Source organism: Lagopus muta, chromosome 3 (genome assembly GCF_023343835.1).
Source record: "Lagopus muta isolate bLagMut1 chromosome 3, bLagMut1 primary, whole genome shotgun sequence".
NCBI classification, from domain to species: Eukaryota; Metazoa; Chordata; class Aves; order Galliformes; family Phasianidae; genus Lagopus; species Lagopus muta.
In genome coordinates, this window is record NC_064435.1 from 19990416 (window position 1) to 20015729 (window position 25314).

The 25314-nt window shown below is 36.7% G+C and overlaps 1 protein-coding gene across 44 annotated transcripts in view; it reads right to left on the minus strand.

Moving 5' to 3' along the window:
• RIMS2 (regulating synaptic membrane exocytosis 2) overlaps nucleotides 1–25314 on the minus strand; it is a 436647-nt gene that overhangs the window by 324918 nt on the left and 86415 nt on the right. For 35 of the 44 annotated variants that reach the window (XM_048938984.1, XM_048938989.1, XM_048939004.1 and 32 more), the window contains one exon: nucleotides 21254–21265. The exons of the other annotated variants lie outside the window; for them this stretch is intronic. In XM_048938984.1, the coding sequence (XP_048794941.1) occupies nucleotides 21254–21265 (12 nt within the window). The remainder of the gene's footprint in view (nucleotides 1–21253; nucleotides 21266–25314) is intronic. 44 annotated transcript variants of the gene reach the window in all.

Sequence of the window (25314 nt, forward strand, 5' to 3'; positions counted from 1 at the left end):
ATTAACTGCTATGCCTGTTGCCAGAGATTTTCAGAAAGCTTCTCTTAGAATCATAGAATCACAGAATCCTTAGAGTTGGAAGGCACTGTTAAAAATCATCTAGTCCAACTCCCCTGCAGCGAACAGAGACATCCACCAGCTAGATCAGGTTGCCCAGGACCTGATCCAGTCTCTCTTTGACAGTCTTCATGGATGGGGCATCCACTACATATCTGGCAACCTGTTCCTGTGCTTCACCATCCACTGTGTAAGACTTCTTCACTATTTCTAATCTAAATCTACCTTCTCTGAGCTTGAAGCCATTTCCCCTTGTTCTATCACAACACACCGTGCTAAAGAATCTGTCCTTTTCTCTCTTGTAGCTTCCCTTTAGATACTGAAAACCTTGCAGCCTTCTCTTCTTCTGGCCAAACATCCCCAGCTCTTTTAGCCTGTCCTTGTAGGTGAGCTGTTCATCCTTTGAGTTTCCATCACTTTGTTTAAATATATATATATATTATTATTATGTGTACAATTCCTTAAACATTCTCCAAGGTAGCAAGATCATAGCATTGAAAGGAGTGGGGAAGAAAACTGAAGAAAATTCTTTGTTTGGGCCCAGCATCAAGCAACTAATTACGTTTAATAATATACTAAAGTTAACTCATTTTTTTTAACAGTCTGTCATATATACCAAGTAACTTGATCACATTATGGCGGAGTGCAATATTTTCAATGTTTGAAGCCATCCTGTACCAAAGAAGTTTTTTTGAGGAAGAAACGCTTCACTTACTCCATTAGTCACTGCTTTGATTTGGAATAGACACTGCTGAATCAGTGCTGGCACTTGGCAACATGAGCCAGCTCCCTCTGTAAAATCACTGAAGTTGCAATCACACAGCACATGCATGTGTCTTTTGCTAATGTGGCCTTACTATAAGATACACTGGTATCTTCCTTACTTCTTATCCCAAGTTCTGCTGAACTTTCTCCATTCTGTATGTTTAACATATAATATTAAGTGTTTCCTAAGAACTGTTAGTCTAACCAGTGGTGTCTTCATTCTGTGGCTGCAATTGTCCTGATCAGAAATAAAACTTTTTATTATTCTTCATGATATTTTGAGTTCAAAGTTCTTTTAACTAGAACAGAAGATTTCTGTTAGCTAAAATATTAAATCCTATCTATTTGGTTCTGTACACTACAAAAAATGCCTCATGTTTGCTCTAAAACACAACAACTCATGTTTTTCTCAGCCTGAAATCTTGATTCTCTCTTACAGCTAAGACTACTGATATATGTTATATTCTTTTCTACAAGGTGTTTCCTTAAAAGTTTTTAATTTCACAGAATCAAAGAATTGCAGGTGTTGGAATGGACCACATGAGATCACCGAGTCCAACCTCTCTGCAAAAGCAGGCTCCCTACAGTATGTTGCACAGGTAGGCATCCAGACAAGTCTTGAGTATCTCCACAGAAGGAGACTCCACCACCTCTCTGTGCAACCTGTTCCAGCACATTTACCATAAAGTTCTTCTGCATGTTGGTATGGAACTTCACATGTTTTTCAGCCATTACTCATTGTCCTATCACTAAGCACCACTAAGAAGAATCTGGTCTCATCCGTTTCCCTCCCACCTCCCTTTAGATACTTATAAATGTTTATTAGATTCACTCTCAGTCTTCTTTTCCCCAGGCTGAACAGACCTAGATTACTCAGCCTTTCCTCACACGGGAGATGTTCCAGGTCCTTTATCATCTTTGTTGCCCTCTGCTGGACTATTTCTATAACATCCCCATCTTTTATAAACTGGGGAGCCCAGAACTGGAGATAGTACTCTAAATGTGGCCCCACCAGGGCAGAGCAGAGGGAGAGGATGACCTCTCTCAAGACTCCAGCCACGTTCTTTTTAGCACATCCCAGGATACTGGCCTCCTTTGCCACCAGGGCACACTGCTGGCTCATTGTTGACCTGCCGTCCATCAGGATCTCCAGGTCCTTCTCTGCAAAGCTCCTCTCCAGCAGGTCAGCCCTAACCTGTACTGATGGATGTGGTTATTCCTCCCCAGGTGCAAGACTCTAAATTTCCTCTTGTTAAACCTCATCAGACTCTTCCCTGCCCTACTCTCCAGCCCGTCCAGGTCTTGTTGAATGGTAGCACGGGCTTCTGAATATTTTACTATTATTTTTATTTAAGCAATTGCTTACAACTGTGCAAGACTTAAAATACGTACTATCAACAGCCAGCACTCAAACTTCTGTAAATCATAGGGGCTTTCATAGTAAGTGGAGGATTTAGGGCTCATCTCTACGGACATTCTACTAGTGGTTCAAGTTAAGATGACAGATCCACCTTTTTTAGTTAGTAAAATTTTTAAATTTGTTGTTTTGAAGAAGATCATATCTAATGCATGCTCATTCACTGTGAACAGCAGGGTGTAGATACATTTTAACAAAGCAGAAACATTTCAATTTCATTACACTGTTGTGACCATACAAACAAGTCATCATCATGTAAAGATGTGGACTTCACATGATCACATTCTATGTTTTTTTCAAGTAAACCTTTTTAGCTTTTCCTCTGTTTTCCTTCCATGCATAATGTCTTCTGTAAAACTTAAAAACTGCATCTCTTCTTTTCCAGTATCAATCCTATTTTGAGCAGAAGGTTGGACTAGATGACTCACAAGGTCCCTTCCAAACTGAATGATTCTATTGCCCCTTCCAACAGGTTTTTTCTAACTCTCTTCCTACACAAAAGTTAATCCCAGGTAACTGCTTTAAGAGAATTGATTTGACTCTAACAGAAAACAAAAACTCCCTGTAGTCAGTATGTTTCTGTGAAATTTTCCTTAAGGACTTTTTTGTTTTTATTTGATTTATTCAATTTTATTGCTTCCCTTTCAAAGCAAAATGAATCTGTAAGATTTCATATTCTCTACAAATAAATTAATAAATAACATTACTGACAATGAATAGTAGCTTCATCTGTTACTGTACTGTAGAAAACAGAGGTTATATCTTACCATATATCTATTCAGCTATACATAGGATGCCTTCATCCTATGCATAAACATCATTTCCTTCCATGAAATGAATGCATTTATTCCATATAGTATTTTACAAGAACCAAGATAATCCATGAGTCTGTGCCTATTATAAAACAGTTAAGAAAAAACCTTTGTTTTTCCAACATTTTGATGCACCACTAGTCTGTGCTATGGTACTGTTTTTCACTTTCAAGTGAGTAATAAAGTTAAAATCGGTATGGCCAACTTCAGTTTTTATTGGCCCTATAATCCACGATGATGTATGTTGCTATTAACATTTGCCTCATGGACACACATCCCCCAGAAATGCATTAAATACCTTCATGGATTCCAATGCTACTTAAAGGTAGAAAAGTTTACAATGCAAGACCAATATATTTACCTGTATTTTAAAGGATACCTGTATCTGCACACACAGATGTTATATACTTAAAGGAAGATTAAAGTACACATTCAATCATGAGTTTGTAGTGAATTCGTGAATATATTACATATGAAAAGTTGTAACAGTAGCCAACAACTGAGTCAGCATGAAGTAGGCATATGGCTTATGTGTGCCTTTGAAAACAATTGTTATAAATTTCCTTTTGACCAAGAGTACAATCAGTGAATAGGACACTGACTAGGAAAACAAACTACTTATGTTCAAAAAATGTAACAAACCCTTTCAAGTGTAGGGTAGGACTAGAAATTGTTTCTTGGAACACTAATTTAGGTGAGTTGATGTAGTCAAAAATATTTCATAACTAGTCTCTCTCTTCCTAAAGTATGCTACATAAAAATAAGCAGCTCACATATAAAATAACTGATACTATTCAAGATCTGAAAAGGCTTTAATCTGCCTTCTTCATTTTGGTATAGGCACTCTCAAGACTGAAGCATTTCTAATCAACTTCAATGGAAATACGCACATAATTCCAGCACAGAGCTATATAGACAACTACTTCAAAGCTTCCAGTTAGGAAATGGCTAATGTGAAACCAGGTGTGACTAGGACATTAAGACACACTACACACCAGAGAGTGTCATGTCCCAGCAAACACAGCTGCACTGCTTCCAAAACTGTATTTGTAAGCCCACACATTACACCATTAGGGCCACGAGTGTAGTGGGTTTTTTTCACACAAAATAAATCTGCTGCAATTGAACAGAATTTATAAGGTATTTCCACAACTCTTTCTTTAGCCATGAAAACTTGCATAATTACATAACATATCAAGAATGTACAGCTGACCAAGCTACACCTTTACTAAGTGTAAAGATTTGTTACATCCTTAAGAAAGCAAGAAAACTGAGCATACTTTTGCTGTCACTCTTCTCAGCTACAGTTTAAGCTCATTTAATAAGAATACTGGATTGAAAGGGACCTTGCACATTGATTCAACTTGCCAGCTGCTTGAGGCAGCTTTACAATTTAATAAAGTTCCATCTTAAAATTAACTAGAAATAACGAGGCCAAAATCTGTCAAAATGCTTTTCCAAACCCTATAGCTATAATGGAAAGAACATCTTTTAATTTCGTGTTCATTTATTTCAAGCTAGTTTATCACTATTTATTCTTATGCCACTGTTGTCATTTAGTTTAAGTAGCTCCTTTGTCTTTTGTGTGTTTCTTTTCTGGTATTTTTGAAGAGACAAATCACATCCCCTTTCTGCTTTTATTTTGAAGGATCAAAAAGATATAGCTCTTTCAGGCTATGCCTCTTCTAGCAAAACAGAGCCAGGTCACAGGGCCAGGCGCTGACTAGATCTTATGTATCCTGGCACCACTCAGCTTTTACTAACCAGCATCTCCCAGACAGTGCCAGCACACAATGCAAGGAAACAGCATGGAGCAAGAAGTGTTCCCAGTAGGCAGCTTGGGTACAGGTACCCTGCTATGGAAAACAGATTTCAGGAGTCTCAAGCAGGACTGGGTCCACACAAGAGTCCCTGGCCCATATTTCTGCGGCTTTAGCATTAAGTCACATACATTCATTCTCACAGTCATCCCAACAGTGCTACTCTCTGCATACAGGCATGAAGAGCACTGTGTGCTTTTACAACATCCTAGACTGTTTTCTGTGTGAAAGCATACTGTTTTCAATGATTTACAACAAGGGACTTCCCTTTCAGAGTAGAAATTAAATTCCTGATTTACACTTAGCGCTAAGTAATCTCACTGATTTTTCCTTATGGAGTTTGCAAGATCATCCAGTTCTTCATTATATGCTACCCTTTTCCTCATATGTACAGATAGATATGCAAATTTGTGTCACTGATGTATTTAATTACTGCCTCCTTTTTCTCTGTGTCAAGAACACTGGTGAAAATATTAAACACCATCACCAATAATAAAGCTTAAGAAACTAAAGAGCTGCATATCATTTTTCCCTCTGTATCACTATTCAGTTAAACCTCATTCTTTCAGTTTACCAGTTAATTCTAGATGGCACTGTATCATCTAATTGTCTGTAAAGCAGATCCAGATAACTGCTATATGCTAATATAGGCACGTCCATCTGCAACCCACAGCTGCACACAGCTGCCTCTGCCCCATCATGGCAGCAGCTCTTCCCATGGAGCAGCCCAGCCCAGTCCTGGGCACACTCCCATCACTGAACAATAACCAAGCAGAACTGCCTGCGCTGAAAGCAGGGCATGGGGAAGGCTCAGTGCAGTGCTGACTTCAGTTCTCATGCCTGCCACACACACTCAATCAAATCAAAATCCACACGTATTACACCTTACACTCCCTTGTGCCCCTTGATTAGTAACACACAGCTATTGCTGATACAGTATTTCAACCCACCTCATGTCATTTTGGTAACTGGCTAAACACGCTCCTGTGAACAGCAAAAAATACACAGGCCTTGTTTTCCATAAAGGAAATTGAGTATGAGTTCCAAGATTGTAAAAAAAAAAAAAAAGAAAAAAAAATCAATCTTTGGTATATTTGAAACTCCATCTCCAGTTGACATAAATACACTGCCTGCAAATTTTCAAATGGACTGTAAAGAGCTGCAATCAGATATTCAACTCAAAAATTTGATCGTGGCTCTTTACCAGATTTTTAAGACTTCTCTTACCAGAGAAAAATGCCCCTTGCTTCACTTCTTATTCCTGTCATCGCTTTTTGGCAGTATGTTCATTTGTGAGCAACTATTTTCAAGGCTGAAGCACTGGGAGAGTAAAATTTCATCAAAAATCTCTGATGAAAACCTTGAAAACTCACGAAGAATTGCAACCATTGCTGCTGAACAAGACTGATACATTAGTTTCACAAAAATAAGGTCAAATATTCCTCCATTATGTTTTAGTTGCTTTCTTTTTTATGCATTAGTTAAAAAAGGTTTTGTTATTAACATATAATACCTACAGTATATATCTTATATGTGGCCCAAGACAATTCCTCTTCACTCAGCGCAGCTTAGGTAGGTCAACAGGTTGGATACCAACATGCTAGTACCTACTCATCTCTGCACATAAACCTGAATTCCTTGAACTCTTCAGTCCAACTGCTTTTTGCCTATTTCTTTGATTAGTTCCTCAGAAAAGAGTTCGCAGTGTGTTGTTAGAGCAACTGTTGCTAATGCATTAAAACTTTGTGATGGAGGAAAGAGAGTTACATTTTTGGTAGAAAAATAAAAATAGGCAGCAATGGCTTGAAAAAGGCAATACAGTGGACATGATAACCAGTTTTCCACCAATGTATGGCAAAGTTATTAATGCTAACACAGTATCACACAAACCCAAGATGTCTGAAAATAATATTCTCTTACTATTCTTAAGAACAGATATTAGAACTTTGGCTTGGTTTCCTTAAAAGCTTTTGTATTAATTTAGGCAAAGCATGTACTGTGTTCCACCAGATTTGGCATGTAATAGAAATCATCCAAGTGGCAGTCCTACACTGTTTTATTTCACAAAGATTCTTACACTCAAAGGCACTGGTAAAACTGTTCAAATATCTTACAGCAATTTGACTTTCATTACCTGAAAGTCTCAATTAGATGTTATTTATGTGGCTTTTTGAACAAAGTTCTGTACTTGCATAGCAGCTTCATTAAGAAAGCAATTGACAAAAATACTGAATGATCCTACAGCACAGAGGTGTCGACCATACTCATCAGTTAACATCCGTAGCCTGAAGATGATTAGCTGTCACGGAGTTGACTAGATCAATCTATGTCTGAACCATGACATTAGCACAAAGTGTTTGCAAGTTATTTCCTACTGCAAGACATAGCATCCACAAGTAGCTGAGAAGGGTGAAAATATGACAGGAACACAAAGCCTGTGGTCTGTATAAATATGTCACTGAGTTGAAGTCAACAAAACTAAAGCATTTACTTCCCCTAAGCCATTACTCACTACTGAAATTATCTGATAAAAATGGAAGTCCCAAGTAGAATGAAAAGTAACAGAATGGTAATGGCAAAACTGAAAGGAAACCTATCCCACAGTTAGTGCTGTACTGAACCCCACACTGACATTCCCCAGTTCAATGTAAGCTTGCTGCCTAGACTTTAACAGCAATGTAGTCACAACAGCACAGCTCTCAGAAACCTACAGTGAGTTCCTCATTAAGATAGTATATACTACATATATATATACTATATACTGTATATACTACAGATAGTAAGAATTCAAGACATAGACGTGTCTACGTGAGATGCAGCTACGATTAACACTAACAGGAGGTTAAGGTAGTTAGGTGAAAGTTTTCCTTTTGCTGAGAGTATAAATCAGTAGAATTTGAAAATATGTTATTAAGAAGATATTCTACCTTCTCTAAAGTAAGTACTGCTTTGCATTTGACTCAAATAATTGTATCTAGAGTTCAATGATCACTTCCTGCTTAACTTCCCACTTGTAGGTGAGTTGGTAAATCTCTTCACATACACAGTCTATGTATGTGAAGTGCTTAAATTAGAGCTGACAGTATAAAACATAATGCAAAGGCTCATATTTATGCCCTTCAGAACTCAAAGCACAAGGATTCAAACAAGTGAGAATGGGAAAGCATCTTGAAGAATACCAATAACTGAATGGGTTAGGAAAAATTTCTTCTCTGATAGAGTGGTCAGGCACTGGAATGGGCTGTCTTAGGAGGGGAAGTGGTGAAGGACACCTTCCCCAAAGGTGTTCAAGAAATGTTGTACTGAAAAGCACGGTTTAATGTGGAAATACTGGTGGTAGGTATATGGTTGGATTGGATGATCTTACAGGTCTTTCCCAACCTTGGTGATTCCATGATCCTATTACCCTAATATCTCTTGACACAGAATCCACACTAAGATTTCAGCAGCTCAAAACTAATAAATAGACTTCTCAAAGCTTATGAAGACAATTTAGTTCTGAAAAACTATGCATCATGACTTGAAACTCTCCCAAGAATAAAAGGTTTTCTAGAAATAAGTCATGAAAACCACGTCTGTGCCTTAAAAATGACATGAGTTTGCCAAACAAAAAGCATGTAATTCATTACGAAATCTTTCTAAGTAGGCTGTGCACTTATCAGTTCACTCTGATAAACTGGTAGGCGGGCTGGAACTAGATGATCTTAAAGGTCTATGATTCTGTGATATTTTCCTAGTGTCACCTCTGTGTGGCTTCAGCTTCTCTCTGAATTTTTATAGCATACACTATAGAATAAAGTGTATCAGTATCAATGGAGATAGATATTGATCTATCTCCAGTCTGTCTAAATGGGCAAAGTTAAATGTTTGAGGCTTCAGAAAGAAAAGCAGTTAAACAGGCGCTTTCACTGAGATTAAATCCTGTCACAGTGGTGTCTTTAATGAAAAAATGTTTTATCTTCACTATTTTTCTGCTTTATGTGTTTTCATTTCTAATTCTAGATGAGACCCACCCCACATTTAACTCCACTGAAGATGAAGACAGCAGTCTGGTTCTCTCTGACAAAGCCATCCCTTCCTTCCCTAGTTGTTGCCATTTAAGTTTGTAAAAGCTGACATTCTCAGCCTCAGACAATTAATTGCATTATACAGCAGAAAGCTGTTTTGTGGATACATGGCACAAAGAAACACTAACAACTAGGTGATATGTACATTAGTATGTGTCACCAAGGACACAGCATTATGTTACACATTCCTCAATTAGGTTAATAAGTAGTAATGTGAATTGTAGGAAACACTGACTTGGCAACATCAGAGTAAAATCTTTCTGGCTCCACCTTGTGGGCTTCAATGTACCGTGTTCACAATGTGACCATTATGTACTATCAGAAAAAACGCTCTGGAAGTTTGCAAAGGAGACTTTGAAGCTTTCCCTCAACACTTCTGTCATTTCTGTAAGCAACCCCTCAAATGAGCCTGATTTCTTTAAAGGTTTTTATTTTTCATTTCTTTCTGATGTCAAGTCAGTATACTAACAAGCTCGAAGGCTCCCAGATCAACCACACTTCGTACAGTCCCTGCCTGTCCCCATCCTCCAGTTGCAGCATTCTCTCATGCCTGTGTTGCACTCGGCTGTTCAGTAAACAAAAATAAGTCTAGGCATTTTAGGATTGCTTCAGATCTGTGAATATAAATCTGCACAGCGTAAATCCTCAAATCTCTGGATTTGCAGAATCTTCTCTCTCAACAGAGCAAGCATCAGCCACAAAGGAAGATGTGTTTTAACTGCTGTTATATTTACAGCACCTTGGTTTGTACTGAGGCTTTGTTTTGAAGGATTCATCTATCTCAGTGGTATGTAGGTTTTCCTTACAACAGCTGGTTCCAAATCATAAACTCCTTTAAATAAAAGACTCTGGTGGTTTTTTGTTTTTTTATAACTGGTTGAAAACAGGAACTCTGAGGTATTAGCAGGCCTGTTCCTGTTCTTACCCCTGCCATCAGAATGTTCACCAGTAAGGTGACAGGTGCTTTATATCTAAAAACCTGAGTGTATATAAACCAACATTTTTAACATTAAAATGACAAAAAAAAACCCTTGCATTTCTGTTGCTCATATTATCAAATCACTCAGTATCAGATCACTTTCAAGTTTTTAATTAAAACCTATTTCATATAAAGTATACTGTGGGATGATTGTAATAGCAGTGTTTCTCCATCTACTGAAAACGTATTTGCCAGTTATCTTAATCCTATTTGGCAAGTTGATTTCCTATAAGCACGTGGTGCAGAAGACAGAGGAAGACATGCTCACATTGAAATTAGCACCACCATACTAAATACAAAAGTATAATCCAAGCAAATAAACGTCAGCACTTCTACTGCTACCTTCACTCTTCTGCTCACTCTGAAATAAGTGTTTTTCTCTCATTCCACTTAATCAAAAATTTCCCATAGCATTCAGTGTTGCTACAGTCCTGATCCCCTTGCTTGGAAAGGCTGCTCTTCCAACTGAGGGGTGAGATGCAACATTGAACTACTTAAACACACCAAAGCATTCTCAAAGGAAAATGCCATTAAGAATGCCCAACTAAAGGGGAAGATATAACCACAGACTGAACATCATACACACCCATAAGGATGAAAACCACAGGACAGCACAGCTTCTACTCTACAGTAAAACTACTTTTCATAAACTTAAAATGAAAACGACCAAGGTCATTGTATAAATAGCATGTTTCCAATGCATTCAGCTTAATTGTAGAGAATCTAGTAAATATTGGGGCTATAGGGCAAGATTCACTAATTCTGCTCTAGATATGCTTAAGATATACAAGTCACACCTTCATTGCTGTGCAGTCACGATTTTAAAAGGCATAATGTAGACCTGACTGCAGGAAAGAACCCCACGTACCTTCCTTTTTTTTTTTAACATTTCATATGCCCTCATCAACTTTCTGAAGGACTGCTTTAAGGTTTTACTGTAACTAAACTGAAATGTGTAATCAGACCTGGATAGAGAAGCTTTGGTACACATGGGAAGGGAGTAGTTGGAGTAAAAATTAATGCTTCTCCCCCAGTTGTTTTAAGGCTTTATTCAAATTACATCACGGTTGTCAAAGAGGAATTTGAATTCCATAAATGCCCAAAATTCAGTGCTGGACACCTCATGTGCTGCTAGTGAGGTGAGAAACACTGGCTTTGGAGAGGTCGACAACTGAAAACTCATGGATTTATATGAAATTCTTTATCTTCTGGCCTGTGAACTATTGCATGTTTGAGGGGAAAGCTGGGCAGAACATGTACAATATTGATATGTGTATGTCATCTGGCTCTAACTTTCCGCATTAGCAGATGTGTGGAAAACACTATTCCATGTGAACTTGAGTCTTGTGAAAAGTGGATCACTACAGCACCTCACTCACTCACTACCATAACAGGAAGAAGACACACTGGGGCTGTCATTCTGATCACCGACATGTACATCTTCAACATCCTTGATTTCATCCCTGCAGAGTACATCCAGATTTACTGCACTGTACCGTATTGTCCTCATGTAGCTCAGGCACTGTATGCTTTCTAATCAGATGCATGCTTCTCTAGACTTTCTTTGTTTGATATTTTAGAGCATCTTTCTACAAAGATATCAAAAAGATCTCAAACACTGACTGATCATAGAAATCCTCCAGAACTTCTGATTTAAAGTATCTCGCAGCAGGACATTTCAGAGCGACATACAGAAGTGCTCCACAGTTTTTGCAGAGCCAAAACAAGGCGTTTATCTTAAAGCCTAGATTCTTATCATTCAGGGACCCAGTTAGTTCACAGTCTGCTGTTCAACAAGTCAACTGATCTCTTCTCTCTGGTGACAGCAATAGGACCCAAGGGAATGGCGTGGAGCTGTTAAGGATTAGGAAAAGGTTCTTCACCAGGGGGTCAGGCACTGGAACAGGGCTCCCCAGGGGTCACAGCACCACCAAGCTGATAGAGTTCAGGAAGTATTTGGACAACACTCTCTGGCATATATGTCTATTTTTGGATGGCTCTTTTTGGAGCCAGGAGATGGACTTGACAGACGCTGTGGGCTCCTTCCAACTCAGGAAATTCTATGATTCTACAAACTATGCTCTATAGGAGGCTTCAACTAGGAGAATTCCATGCTGACTTCAATGGTAACCAGTAAAGAAAAGGCTATTTAAAAATCATCCAAGATAAGGACCATGTCTTCTAATCTTTACTAAAAAGGTGAATATCTGTCCACTTACAAGAGGTTTTCCTTAAATACACCTCAGATGATCTGTGCTAGTAGCTGTACTAAACATGAGCAGCAGAGATTAGTAAATAAGGTTAATACAAACTATGTTTGTGAGCAACTAATTCTACAAGGCTTAGAGCTTATATTACTTAAAATTTAATTTAAAATTTATGACAACTACAGAGGTATCAGAACCCAATTCAAAATAAAAAACGCATATGTGGCATTTTATTAAGCCTTTGGCACAATGATACTACAGAAGTCTAACACTGCAGTATCAAAGCTATTTTATCACACAGTCTACAAATAGTCAGCTAAACAAAATAAACGAAGAATCTATAAAACAAAGATGATTACATTAATCTAGGAAGAGTTCAGAAACACAAAAAGCAGTCAAAAAGTCAAAAAAAAAAACAACTCTGCAGCATAGTATAAAGAGTACACAGTAAAATAAAGCATTTTATCTTGGATAAAAAGTGTTGTTTTGTTTTTTTTTTTAGAGATTTTTAATGGGCACTTGCAAGTGGTGTTAGGCTCTATAACACGACCTGCAAGACTTTCACTTTTTGCTACAAACATGTTAATAACAATGCAAACAATACTTATGCTCTTCCCTAATGACTGAGGCATCCACTGCAGTGAGAGCTCTCTTTGTCCTCCCCCTACTGATATCCATGCCCAACCAAAAACAAAACTAAGACTAGATAAAACTAAAAGAGAATTTAAAGCAGATTAAGAGAGACATTAAGAGAGACATATTCCCTATGTAAGAGCAAAACCAATTCATCAAAATATATATAATCATCACGGTATTCACAAAGTTAACTCACGCTGAATGCAGACTACTAGACAGTTGCACATACCAGCCCTGCCTTGCAAAGCAGAGGAAAAACCATTCTAATCCTGTGAAAGATACCACACGTTACCTACCTAGAACTCTAAAAAATCCAAATTGTTAACAATAATATCATCTTTCTTACTCACATGGCCAAGTATCTGAGAGCAAGAACACTTTAATTAACCAGGTCATGACTCTGAAGTTATGTAGCAATTACACTGAAACTGAAAGATGAACAGGTTAAATGAACACTATTAACAATGCTCAGGGAGTTTAAAAATTTAAAGGTAAATGGCAGGTCTGTCTGCACACACAGTAAACTAAAACTAAAACTCTAACTTCTCTTCATAAAGACACATCTATGATTCTATCGCTACAAAAATACTCTAGGAACTTATTTTGTAAAAGAACATTGTCCTCAACACCAACCAGGATTCCTGCTAATTTGTGTGTTTGATTTACAAAACATAGGTATGGTATTTTTTTTGCAAAAATTTGTGAACTACAGTGAATTATTTCTTAATAAACTACCAACATTAGCATACATCTATTGACTGAAATTGAATTAGCTACCTGAAATCCAGATTTCTCCGTAGATCTCCTTGATGCAGAAGGAAGGCATCTATACAGTAACTCAAACCCAGGAACGTTTAATTTTCTTTGAAGTATAAATAGGAAGTATTTGAATATATCTTGTTTAAACACAGCATTTTTCACATTTAAATTTTCTCCATAAATGCACTCAAGTCCAAGATCTGCTGAAATTGTCTACATAAAGTCATGCATACTATGCTGAGTAACTGTCTTGCCTGTGCATCCAATATTTGATGTATCAATCAGCACATGTTCATCTTATAAACTCCTGTTTTTTTCAGAGCAAATCTAAACAGCCAACAAGCAGTAATAAACCAGGTGCAAGGATATTTCCACTTGATTCCTCAAACTATCAAAAAACTGTTCCGTGAAGAAATTATCTAAATAAAGTTCAAAGAGTTCAAGAAAAAAAAAAAAAGAACAACACTGTGCAAGGTTGCTGCTTTACTCTTTCACTAGTAATGTCTTCATTATTTATATATATATATAGGCACTGGTTTCCAGCCACTGAAGCTGAATCTAGATAATTAAACATTTATAACATCCCCTGCTGTGTCATGATGTCTAACTGTGTCCAAAGAGTCCTAGGTGTGCTGTTACACACCTGGGACTGAAACAAGGAATGTGCTGAGCTACCTTTGATAAAGGTCTACACCTGGAACTTAATAGCACATGATATGGTTTCTGAATATTGCAACAGGTGGCGAATATAACTTAACTGCTCAAGGACTGTTTAGTCTTCTGGTTCTGGAATTGCAAATAGCTCTATTAATTGGAATGATAAAAATTACAACCAAAATGTATTTATGCGGAACAGTATCTATTTTTATTATGGTGTATTCACATATATTTTAAGACAAAACCATTTAAAGATATATTAAAGAATTAAGTATTCTGGTTCACAGTCTGAAATCAGATTTCTAAGGTAAGAGAAACAACAAAGTGAAAGCCAGTCCCTAGAACACCACCAGGCGCCCTCTAAATCAACTCTGATGCTTTTCAGGAATTTTGTGCCTTCTGAAAAAAAAAAAAAAAAAAAAACAACTCTTTCTCATTTCTACACTATAAAATTACATTACCATGTAATGTATGTGTACAGGACAGGGTTTATAGGAAAAATAAGAATCTTTTACACTGATTTTGGTAGGTGGAAAAATTATACACACTTTTAGGCACACATATATATGCTATTAAGGAAGAATATGTGTGTGTGTGTGTCTGTGAAAGGATTTTCACACCTATGTACCCACTGACTTTGTTTGACTTCATTCTTAAGTACATTCTTGAGCACATCAGAGTATGTTCTCCAAGCACAGAGCTAGCTATAGCAGAGCATAATCTCCCTGTTCCTTTATTGTGATGACCTACACAGACAGTATTTCAGTATGGCAGTAAGGTTGTTAGTTAACAACACAATGGAAGAAATGTAATTAAGAAAGAGACATTTGTGTGTTAATTTAGCCATCAGTACTAGTTATTTAGTATGTGTGCTCTTCAGAATTTCAGGCAAGTTTAAATCTGCACCTTTAAATAAGATGTACTTATACTGACCATATTTTTTGTAGGTAATGTGATAATCTTGAAAATACTGAAAATCAGAAGCTATATAGCATATTTCTGAGTAAAGAACATGATTTTACTGTAGAGCAACTTCTACAAATACAAAAAAAATCAAAGAGTATTTAAAGATATTTACGAAGAAACATAAAGGTATTTACATATATTCATCTTTTGCAATACAAGAAACAGAAGATAGAAAAACTAGCTTTTCATTACTGTGTTTGTTAAAAGCACCTTCTGCTACTGCAGGTACACTCCATAGTGATGAAGGAAACAAGAGTGACTCTGAACACAATAAGATAAAGGAGAGCAGCTTAGACAAATGGATACATGAGAAATAGTATCAGAGGACACCCTAGGATAACTGGCCAAAGACAAGAAGGCCTACATTGCCAACTCTCTGAATTACTTTTACAGATCCCAATCTGAAAGACAACACTCAGGAAAACAACACTGAGGAAAATAATTAAGCTTCCTGTAGCTGAGAGACGTCCAACCTTAATAATTAGTAATATAGGAGACTTTTGTCAAAAGTACTTTCAATCTAGGAAACACCCTAATTGTTTCATCAAATATCTTTGCAAAAAACGTTTGGGGCCCTTTTTTCTCAAATTTCAGTAAGGAAGAAATCAACATCTTTGTCTTAAAATATCCCTCAGAGTGTGTACAGCCCGTGAAAAGCTCAGTGAGACCCAGAGTTTGTTTCTTGGTAAGACACAAAGGTCAGAGTCGAGCACCATGAACAAGCAAGAGTTAACCCAAGCAGGTAATGGCAAATAGCAAGAAGGAGTGCAAGGAACAAGCCATGATTTCCACAAATATTTGCCCCATCTGGGCAATCCCAGGTAATAAAGTTGCAGGGCACTCTGAAGGCAGAGACATGCAACACAGATGGTATAGAAACATGAGGACACCTGGCAGGGCTCAGGACCTGTTTTGGAAAGGCAGAATTAAAATGAGAGAAGCTTTCTCTCCTGTTAGCAGTTCAAGTGAAATTTTCACAGAAGGCTGGAAGCACCCTCACAACCACTTCGGTCATTGCTGACTGGGATAATAATATTCATTACTCTGGAAAACATCAAAGGAAAACTAAGGAATACAAAGTTTTATTTGCAGTAAGACACAGAGGGAGAACAAGGCCCAACGTTAATTGCTTTTGATCTTTTATAATGTAATCTTACATAGCACTGTTTTATGAGGCTACATTGCTAAAAATGGCTGCTATTGTCTGAACTCTGTCTAGAAATCTCAAAAATGATTAAACCTTGATTTAATAATTAAAGCTCAAATAAAACTCCAAAGTCACACCTATTACTAGGGGAATTAGCCTGGAGAGCTATTGAGTAACAATGCTTGATCCTGAATTTGACGAAAGCAGCCTTTGAGACAATTTCATCCAAAAAAATCCTGAAACGTCTGAAGAGTGGTAAAGCCTGAGGATTTCATTTTCAAAGACAGCTTATTTGTCTGTGACTTTAAGTATTTTAAAATGCATACATTACAAACATCGAAGACCAACTTCAAGCGAAGTGTTAAGCATTCTACCCACTCTACATTGTAGATAAAGACAAAACAAGGAGGAAGCTCCCTAGTTTTGCTTCTGAAGTTTATCCTCTACAGAATCATAAGCAGTTTTGTTGAAGGCATTCATTTACCTGTAGCAGTTTATAACAGACTGCCTAAAAACAACTTCCTAAACCTGCTAAAAGAGATGAAAGAGCAGAAGTAGTATCAGATTCTCTCTATGCCAAGCCTCTAACTTGCCAACTTCACATCATAAGCTTTCTGATTATGCAGAAATATAGCTTAGAAAATACAATCAATTTTTCAAGCTTGAGTTACAGATCTGCATTAGTATATATATATATATATATATATATATATATATATATATACACACTAATACTAATAAGTATATATATATATATATATATATATATATATATATATATATATATATATATATATATATATATCACTAATACCTAATTGTTCAGCCTTCCCACTTTCTCTGGTGGACTCCAGATCAGGTTCCTGTTTCATCACTGCCCACCCTGGAGACAATTTTTTCTAGTATGAAGGTGGCTGCATGAAATTACGGAGACATTTCCTCTCAGTAGCAGGAGTATAAAGGATCCATGGTATCTTTAAAGCCTCTCTTCTTTCGATTTTAAAAAATGTCTTCTCCATACACTGCACTCACATAGATACCATCTTTTTTGCTTCAGCTGACTCTAGCTTTACAACAATCAGCAATGGCATCCTAACTTCTGAGATGAGAGAGAAAACAGAATTCATTACCAGCTACAGACACCGTCTAATTCAGAATGAGATTTCCACTCTCCTTCAGTCATGCAGCACTGACTTCAACATTATTGGTCGCAAATAATATTTCCACGTAATTAAATTAAAATGGAGCTAACTCAAACCATAAAAGCTGGTCTTTTATCTCTGTGCCTGAGACAGTCATTAAAGAAGGAATAAGAAAATGAGCCCTTGAAAAGCACAGATTGATGTATCTAAACCATATACGTCCATAACTAAACATTAGAGATTTTTAAAGCTCTAAGGAGCCAGACCCATGACCAGCAAAAGAAGGAATCTACATCAGAAGGAACCATGTTTTCTCTTGCTAGCTGTTTCCAAAACCTTCAAGATGACTTCACCTGTTTTCCCTAGAAATATCTATGACAACTTTAAAGCCAAGTAAAGTTATATAATATATAATTTTGTTTAAATACAAATTCAGTCAAAATTAAAATATTCACTACTTCATTTCCTAATATTTGCAGTGAAGATCCATTTTTCACCTACTGTTGCACTCCTTAGCACCTCAGCTTTTTTAATCAGACCTTTCAAGAGTTTCAGTGATATAGCTATACACTATTACAGCTAGTGGAAATGCTCCTTTTAATAACATTATTTGGCTAGAAATTGTAAAAATTTAAGTAGGAGGACAGAGATCCAGAAGATCTTAAATTTATCTTAAATCTACATAAAGATCTTTTATATATATATATATATATATATATATATATATATACACACACACATATATATATATACATATATATGGTATATATAACATCTTATGTAGATGTTGGGGGGTTGGACTCGATCTCTGGAGGTCCCTTCCAACCCCTACAATTCAGTGATTAATTCTGTGATTCTGTGATATAATAATATATACCATATATACATTATTTATATATATATATATATATATATATATATAAGGTATATATAAGATCTTTATGTAGATATATCTTATGTAGTTATAAAAACATAAACATCTACGTAAAGATCTTATATATAAGGTCTACATACGATCTTATATATACCTTATGTAGACATTATATATCTTATGTATATATCTATATATAATTTTATCTGGTACTCTAGATTGAATTTGTCACTCCTATAGTTACTAAATACAGAATAGGACTCTCTTAAGAAATTCCAATTCATAGAACCAAGAATGGCTTGGGTTGAAAGGTACCTTAAGGACCATCCAGTTCCAACTCCCTGGCATGGACAGGAACACCCTCCATTACATCAAGTTGCCCAAAGCCCCATCCTGACCTTGAATGCCTCCAGAAATGGGACATCCACAGTTTTTCTGGGCAGCCTGTGCCAGTGCCTCACCATCCCCAGAGTAAAGAATTTCTTCATAATAGCTAACCGAAGCCTAAGCATTTTTTGTTTAAAGCCATTCCTCCTTGCTCTATCACTAAGTGCCCTTACAAAGGGTCTCCCTAAAGCCTTCCTGTAACCCCTCTTAAATACCGAAAAGGAGCCAGAGAAGTTCTCCAGGCTGAATGAGCACAAGTCTCTCAGCTTGTCTTTGTAGGAAGGGTGCTCCAGACCTTCCAACATCACCATGGTCTCCCCTGTACCCTTTCCAGTAACACCATGTCTTTATTGTACTGGGGGCTCCAGCACTGAAGACAGTAATTCACACTTCCTCTGAAAGGCTAACAATGGAAAACAAAGGATAACCAGTAATATCAAGGATTCTTTGCATGTGTAACATACAAGTACATGCTGTATATATTTTTTTAAATCCTATTTTTATTGAGATACCTGCTTTGACTACCTGCAAAGAATGTACCAATATTTTTAACCATGCTAACATCACTAAAATAGAAAGATCACTGTTATCCTTACTTCACAATATCTGTAGTCAAGACAACTATGACCTGTAACATGTTCTTTCTTCCTTCTTAACTCCTAAAACCTTCATTTCAAAAATCAGCAGAACCAGATATTACCTAAAGCAAATTGAGACATGACTGTTACTCATGGTGAAACCTGACTAATTCATTAGCTGTAGAAATTCCTGTGTCTTTCCTCCTAAACAGAGGTAGACAGAAAAACTAGATAATCATATAACATTATTGCTATAATTCCTTTACTCTTCCCCTTCACTCCCAAGAGACTGTAGGATTTGATATTGCTACAATACAGAGTACCTTATGGACACTAGTTGTTAGATTGACTATGGGAACACCACGAACATGCATCAATTCCTTACAATATTACACTGAGAGAAATTGACTCTTCAAGGAGACTCTTCTATTAAACCACCTTCTATCAGGTCCCCCTGGGAGCCTTCTGTTCTCCAAGCTGAACAGCCCCAGCTCTTTCAGCCTGTCCTCATATAGGAGGTGTTCCATCCCTTGGATCATTTTTGTGGCCCTCCTCTGGTTGCGCTCTAACAGTTTCACACCTCTCCTGTACTGAGGACTCCACATCTGGATGCAGTACTCCAGGTGAAGCCTCACCACTGCAGAGTAGAGGGGCAGGATCACCTCCCTCAACCTGCTGACCACACTTCTTTTGGTGAGGCCCAGGATATGGTTGGCTGTCTGGGCTGCAATGGTATATTGCCAGTCATGATATCCAGCTTGCCATCCACGAGTGCACCCAAGTCTTCTGTAATCCTGTAACAGACTGGGGGACCCATGTGTTCCATCACAAAGATCACATATGCCCTTGTAAAAACACATCCTAAATAGTAACAACAGCAAGTGATTTACAGCTTTCCACAATGCATTTCTCAGTGATAAATGCAAGTTGAATGTGAGCCTTGACAATGTCACCAGTAGGAAACAATATCCTATTTACTGCAGTGAAAGACTGTGCCACATATACATTCACTGAATGCTTACGAATGCTAAAGAATTTCTTTAGCTCATACAGGAACCTACTCTCCAAGCATTGTAGGGCAAGTTTCTGCAATTGCAATTCCTATTAGAATACATTCGAGATTTTTGTGAAAGAGTAGATTGACATCAGCACAGGTAGCTTTCTTGATTCTAACTTTTGAAAATTACATTTAAAATGTAAAATACTGAAATGTACTCCAGATTATTCTCAAATTCATCTTTATACTACCTTTCCTAAACATATATAAAAATAAAATCAAATTAAAATATTGACTTTAGGTATAATATTAGCAGAACAGTGTCAGTGACATGCGTAACTTCTGACATTATTTCAACATTATGCTTCATACGATATGTGCACTACATTTTTTTGAATGCCTACTGACCATTAATGTTAAAAATAACGTCTATTTGTGGATTCCTCTAAGTTTTTGCTAGCATATTTCTAAATGTTAAGACTTTTTCTTAAAAATTACTGCCATCTAATTGTATTGCAACTAAAAACCAAAACTGAATTACTGTGCTACAGAAACTAAAAACACTGCATACACATCAGCAATACACATATTGATATCATAGGAGGCAAAAGTGACTCAGTTTATGGCACTGTGATGAAATTCATTTGCATTTTTGTATGCAAAACACCTACTAGAGAATTTCCTTTTTTTTTTTTTTTTTAAATTGTGCACATATCATATTGCAAAACTAAAGGAAAGGTAGGAGCATGCTCAGAAAAGCTGCAAACAGAGAGGAAAATCATGCATCACATCCACAACAACTCAGACTGTAACTAAGTTATCTGAAAAGCAGGTAAGCCTTTCATGACAAATAATTGCTTTCATTTTAATTATAGTAACTCCCCTTGCCTTCAGCAGGAATTACACCTGTGTAAATGAAAGCAAATGTAGGCCAGGAAATAAGTCTACCCATAAAAGAAAAGGACTTTAGACAGAAAAAAGGCTCTAACCACTTTGTCCTCCTGGAGTTCACATCCACGAAAGCAAGAAAAAAAAGGACAAAAAAGACAAAGAGGGAAAGAGTCACTTTGATTTTGAAAGCAAGCAGCAGTATTTGTTAGTAAATAAATGAACAAATGTCAAAATTAATATATATCGTTCTTATTTCCCATAATGGCAAAGATGATCTATTAAAAATATTCTATTGTAATAATTTTCTTAATTTGTTGAGTAAAATTGAGTAGATTTTACGCATGAAAGAAAATAAAATATTTGTACAAGGAAAGTTCCACAGAGATAACAGTTTCATAAAAATAATTTGGAGTCATCTCTATTTTACCTTAATAAAACAAATGGGGCATGTCATACAAAGGATGCAGAATTTATCTCCACATGTCTGAGACACCAGTGTTGCAAATGATTAGCATGCATCAACCCTTTGCACTTGCACCGGGTCCAGAGAGGTGGTGGATTTCTGTATACTACAGACAGACTGAGGATATGCATAATGGCATAACTGCATGTTAGTTACTCAGTAGGTCTTCAAAATTTCAGAGTTTCAAAGCACAAAGATACAAGAGTTTTTCACAAGGGTTCACTGCATGTCATATCAGGTCTATATTACACTTTTTTCATATTCAAATACAAATATTCCCATTCATTATTATTTTCCTTGGAAGAACCGTATTTCAGGTGTTTATAATTGCAAATGGAATAATACTTCAGGAAACAAAATTATTCAAAATAATAATTCAGTCAAAACTATATCCCATTTTTGCAAATGAAGGTGAATAATGTATAAATGAGCAGTATTTTCCTCAATTTCACATGCCAGTACAGAGATTAAATCTAGGCATGCAGATAAGCATTTTGCCTAGTTAAAATAAAACTGCTCACCAAGAAAGGGTGACAACACATTCTATGCTTTGTTATTCAGATACCCATATGACATGTAACTTTGTGCTCCTGTGCTATTGAAGTTTCAGGTTCCCCCCCCCCCAACACCAGTGTTATACAACAAACAGGAGAGAACACAGCAGAAGCCAGCTAGGACAAACAGGAGTAGAGTACACAAGGAGTTGAGGGAGGGAGGCTTGCTTTGCCTAAAGAATCGGGTGGGATGAGTGGGGCAAGAGAGGAACTATTTGCAATCTTCAACTACATAAATTTGAACTATAGAGAAAACAAAGTCAGAATTTTTCTTGAAGACGCACAGCTAATGGACAAAATGCTACAAAAGGTGGGTTGGACAGGATGTAAGAGGAAAAAGCCTGAACAGTTGATAAGCACTGAAAGAGTCTGCCCAAAGAAGTTACAGAAGCTGCAGACTCACTTCAATGAAATCCTGAGAAACCTGGTCTAATTCTGGACGTAAACCTGCTTGGAGCAGGAGACTGGCCTACCTCAACACACCCCATCTGACTCAATTTGATCTCATGTGCAGAGGCTTTAAATTCAGAGCATTTTCAAACATGCTACAGTTTTTAGTGGCCTTCTGAACTAAGCTCTGCAATGAGTGGCAGGAGATGTTTTGAATGGAAATACCCAGTGTATAAATGTCTTCTGAAGAAATACTTCTACTATGCAAGCAGAGCATAATCCATAACTAGGTGTCCTCACCACAGAGACTAAGAAATGTTTGAAACAGTGTCTGTGGAACTTAGTTCCTTTCTTGGAAAATGCCTCTCCTCTGCAGGAAGAAGTAAGTAACAGCACAGAAGAGCAAAAGAATCAGACGTGCCCATGTCTGCAGTTTAAGGATTCAATTTTAAACAAAAGAACTTGGCAAAATCATATAAATTCCTAAAAGATACAGTAGACAAAACAGAAAATAATGACAAAGATTTTAAATACATGAAACTGAAGAAAAAAGCAAAGGTAGCATTTTAACACAAAAATGAGAAACAGAAACGACGACATTTAAACTAAAAAATAGAAACATTAAAAAAAAAAAATCAATGAATGAGAAATGTAAATAGCAAATAGAAGAGGTTAAAATTACACAGATTTAAAAAAAGAGACAAGGCCACAAGGTGAAAACTATCCTTATTATTTGTGTTTGGTTATTTACCATATAGCTTAACTTACCGTTCTACCTACTTAGGCTGACTGGGCCTTAAAGCAGAACTGTCTGTTTCTAGCACAGTCCTTCATATCGTAATAACTTACAAAATCCTGCTCTCTGCCTTCAGTTTTTCATAATATCCATTGCATCAATATTCCTGAAGTTTTAAAATAGACTATAAAGAAGAACTGTGCTATCTCAAGAAATTGGTTAGAAACAGTGCTATTCTGAAGTGTTCCTGATAATCTGCACTGTGCAGTACCCATAATTTGGTCACTGGATGACAAGTGGTGCTACATGCAATGTTCCCCTCAGACAAACACTGAAGCATGGGACCAAAGGTTGCTGAATCTCTGCCCCTGAGGATTCCAGGCTCATTTGGATAAAGACCTCAGTAAACTCCTGCAATTCAACATTCTTTGAGCAAGAAGTTGGATGAGATGATTTCCAGATGATTTAGAGATCATCTCCAATATTCAGTGATAGCTCATCCTCACTCATTAAAAAAAAAAAATCTAGCTATATTAGCCTTTTTCAATAGCTTTTACCTACATAAAATGCTCTTGTATATATTTAAACATTCCGCTTTGTCATCAATATGACTTTCTTTCCCTATTTCATCTCTATTCCAAAAATAATGACTAGTGTAATTTATAGTGTCCTGACTATTTTTATGCTGTTCTGGTATGATCTTCCACTCAATCCAAATTGAAAATGATAATTATATACAGAAAAATTTTAACTGCTAAATATTCTAACAGTCTCCTGCAAATGCACAGACGATCTGCCCCTCTTCATATTGTGAATTATGTTCTAATCTACTTTTTCCACTCAGCTTTTGCCTAAAATACAAGGATTTTTAAAACACCTCAAAGCAGAACCGTAAATTCATACAAGAAGAAAATTCCATTAATAAGACAATAAATAATCCAGTAATAGAAAAGCATTAGAAATAAATTTAATAGACAGAAACAAACTCTCACAGTAACACCAATATATACATAAATATTTTATATATAAATATTAGATATACAATATATAATAATACATAAAATAATATATATAAAATATTTCAATATATAGGTAAGAGGAGATAGTTTAAGAGCTTTGAGACAGCTTTTCTAGTTATTACTCTCAGGCCAGTAGATTCTAATGTTAGAAACTACAGGCTCATATATATTGATCTGGTAACACTGTTCTTTTTCAACACAGTCTCGTTTTGCCAAATCTTCATTTGTGTTCAAGAATTTCCAAAACCCGAATTGAATGATAGAAGAGAGCAAATAAATGCTAAACACATCCTAAGAACGTATGCAAGGAGTACACAACTATTCATCTTTCCTAAAAGCTCATTATAGGATATATATTTCTCAAATATGTGCAGTACAGAATCAGAGAATGGCTTGGGTTGGAAGGGATCTCAAGGATCAGCAAGTTCCAACCCCCTACCACAGGCTGGGTTGCCAGCCACTAGGATAAGTACTAAATCAGTTTGCCCAAGGCCCCATCTCCCCATCTAGCCTGGCCTCCAGGGACGAGGCATCAACAGGTTCTCTGGGCAGCCTGCTCCAGCACTCACCACTCAAGTAAAAATATTCCCCGACATCTAACCTAAATCTCCCCTCCTTTAGTTTAAAACCATTCCCCCTTGTCTGCTCACTATCTTCCCCTTAAAAAAGTTGATTTCCCTTATATTTATATCCCTTTAAATATCAGAAGGCCACAATAAGCTCACCTCACAGCCTTCACTTTTCCAGGCTGAAGAAGCACAGTTGCATAATGAAGAGTCTCAAACACTTCAAAATAAGTTTTCCAATGCAAAGCAGTAACTCTGGAAATTGGTTTGAAGGCATAAGACTCCAAATCTTCTTACCCACACTATAATGTATGAATCACAACAGATGCACAAGACGTGGTTCAGACAAAAATCTACCTATCTGGTGAGACTTTCAGGATGAAGTTTCTTTTTTGAATCAGGCTATGAAATATAAACAACTGTGAAATTAA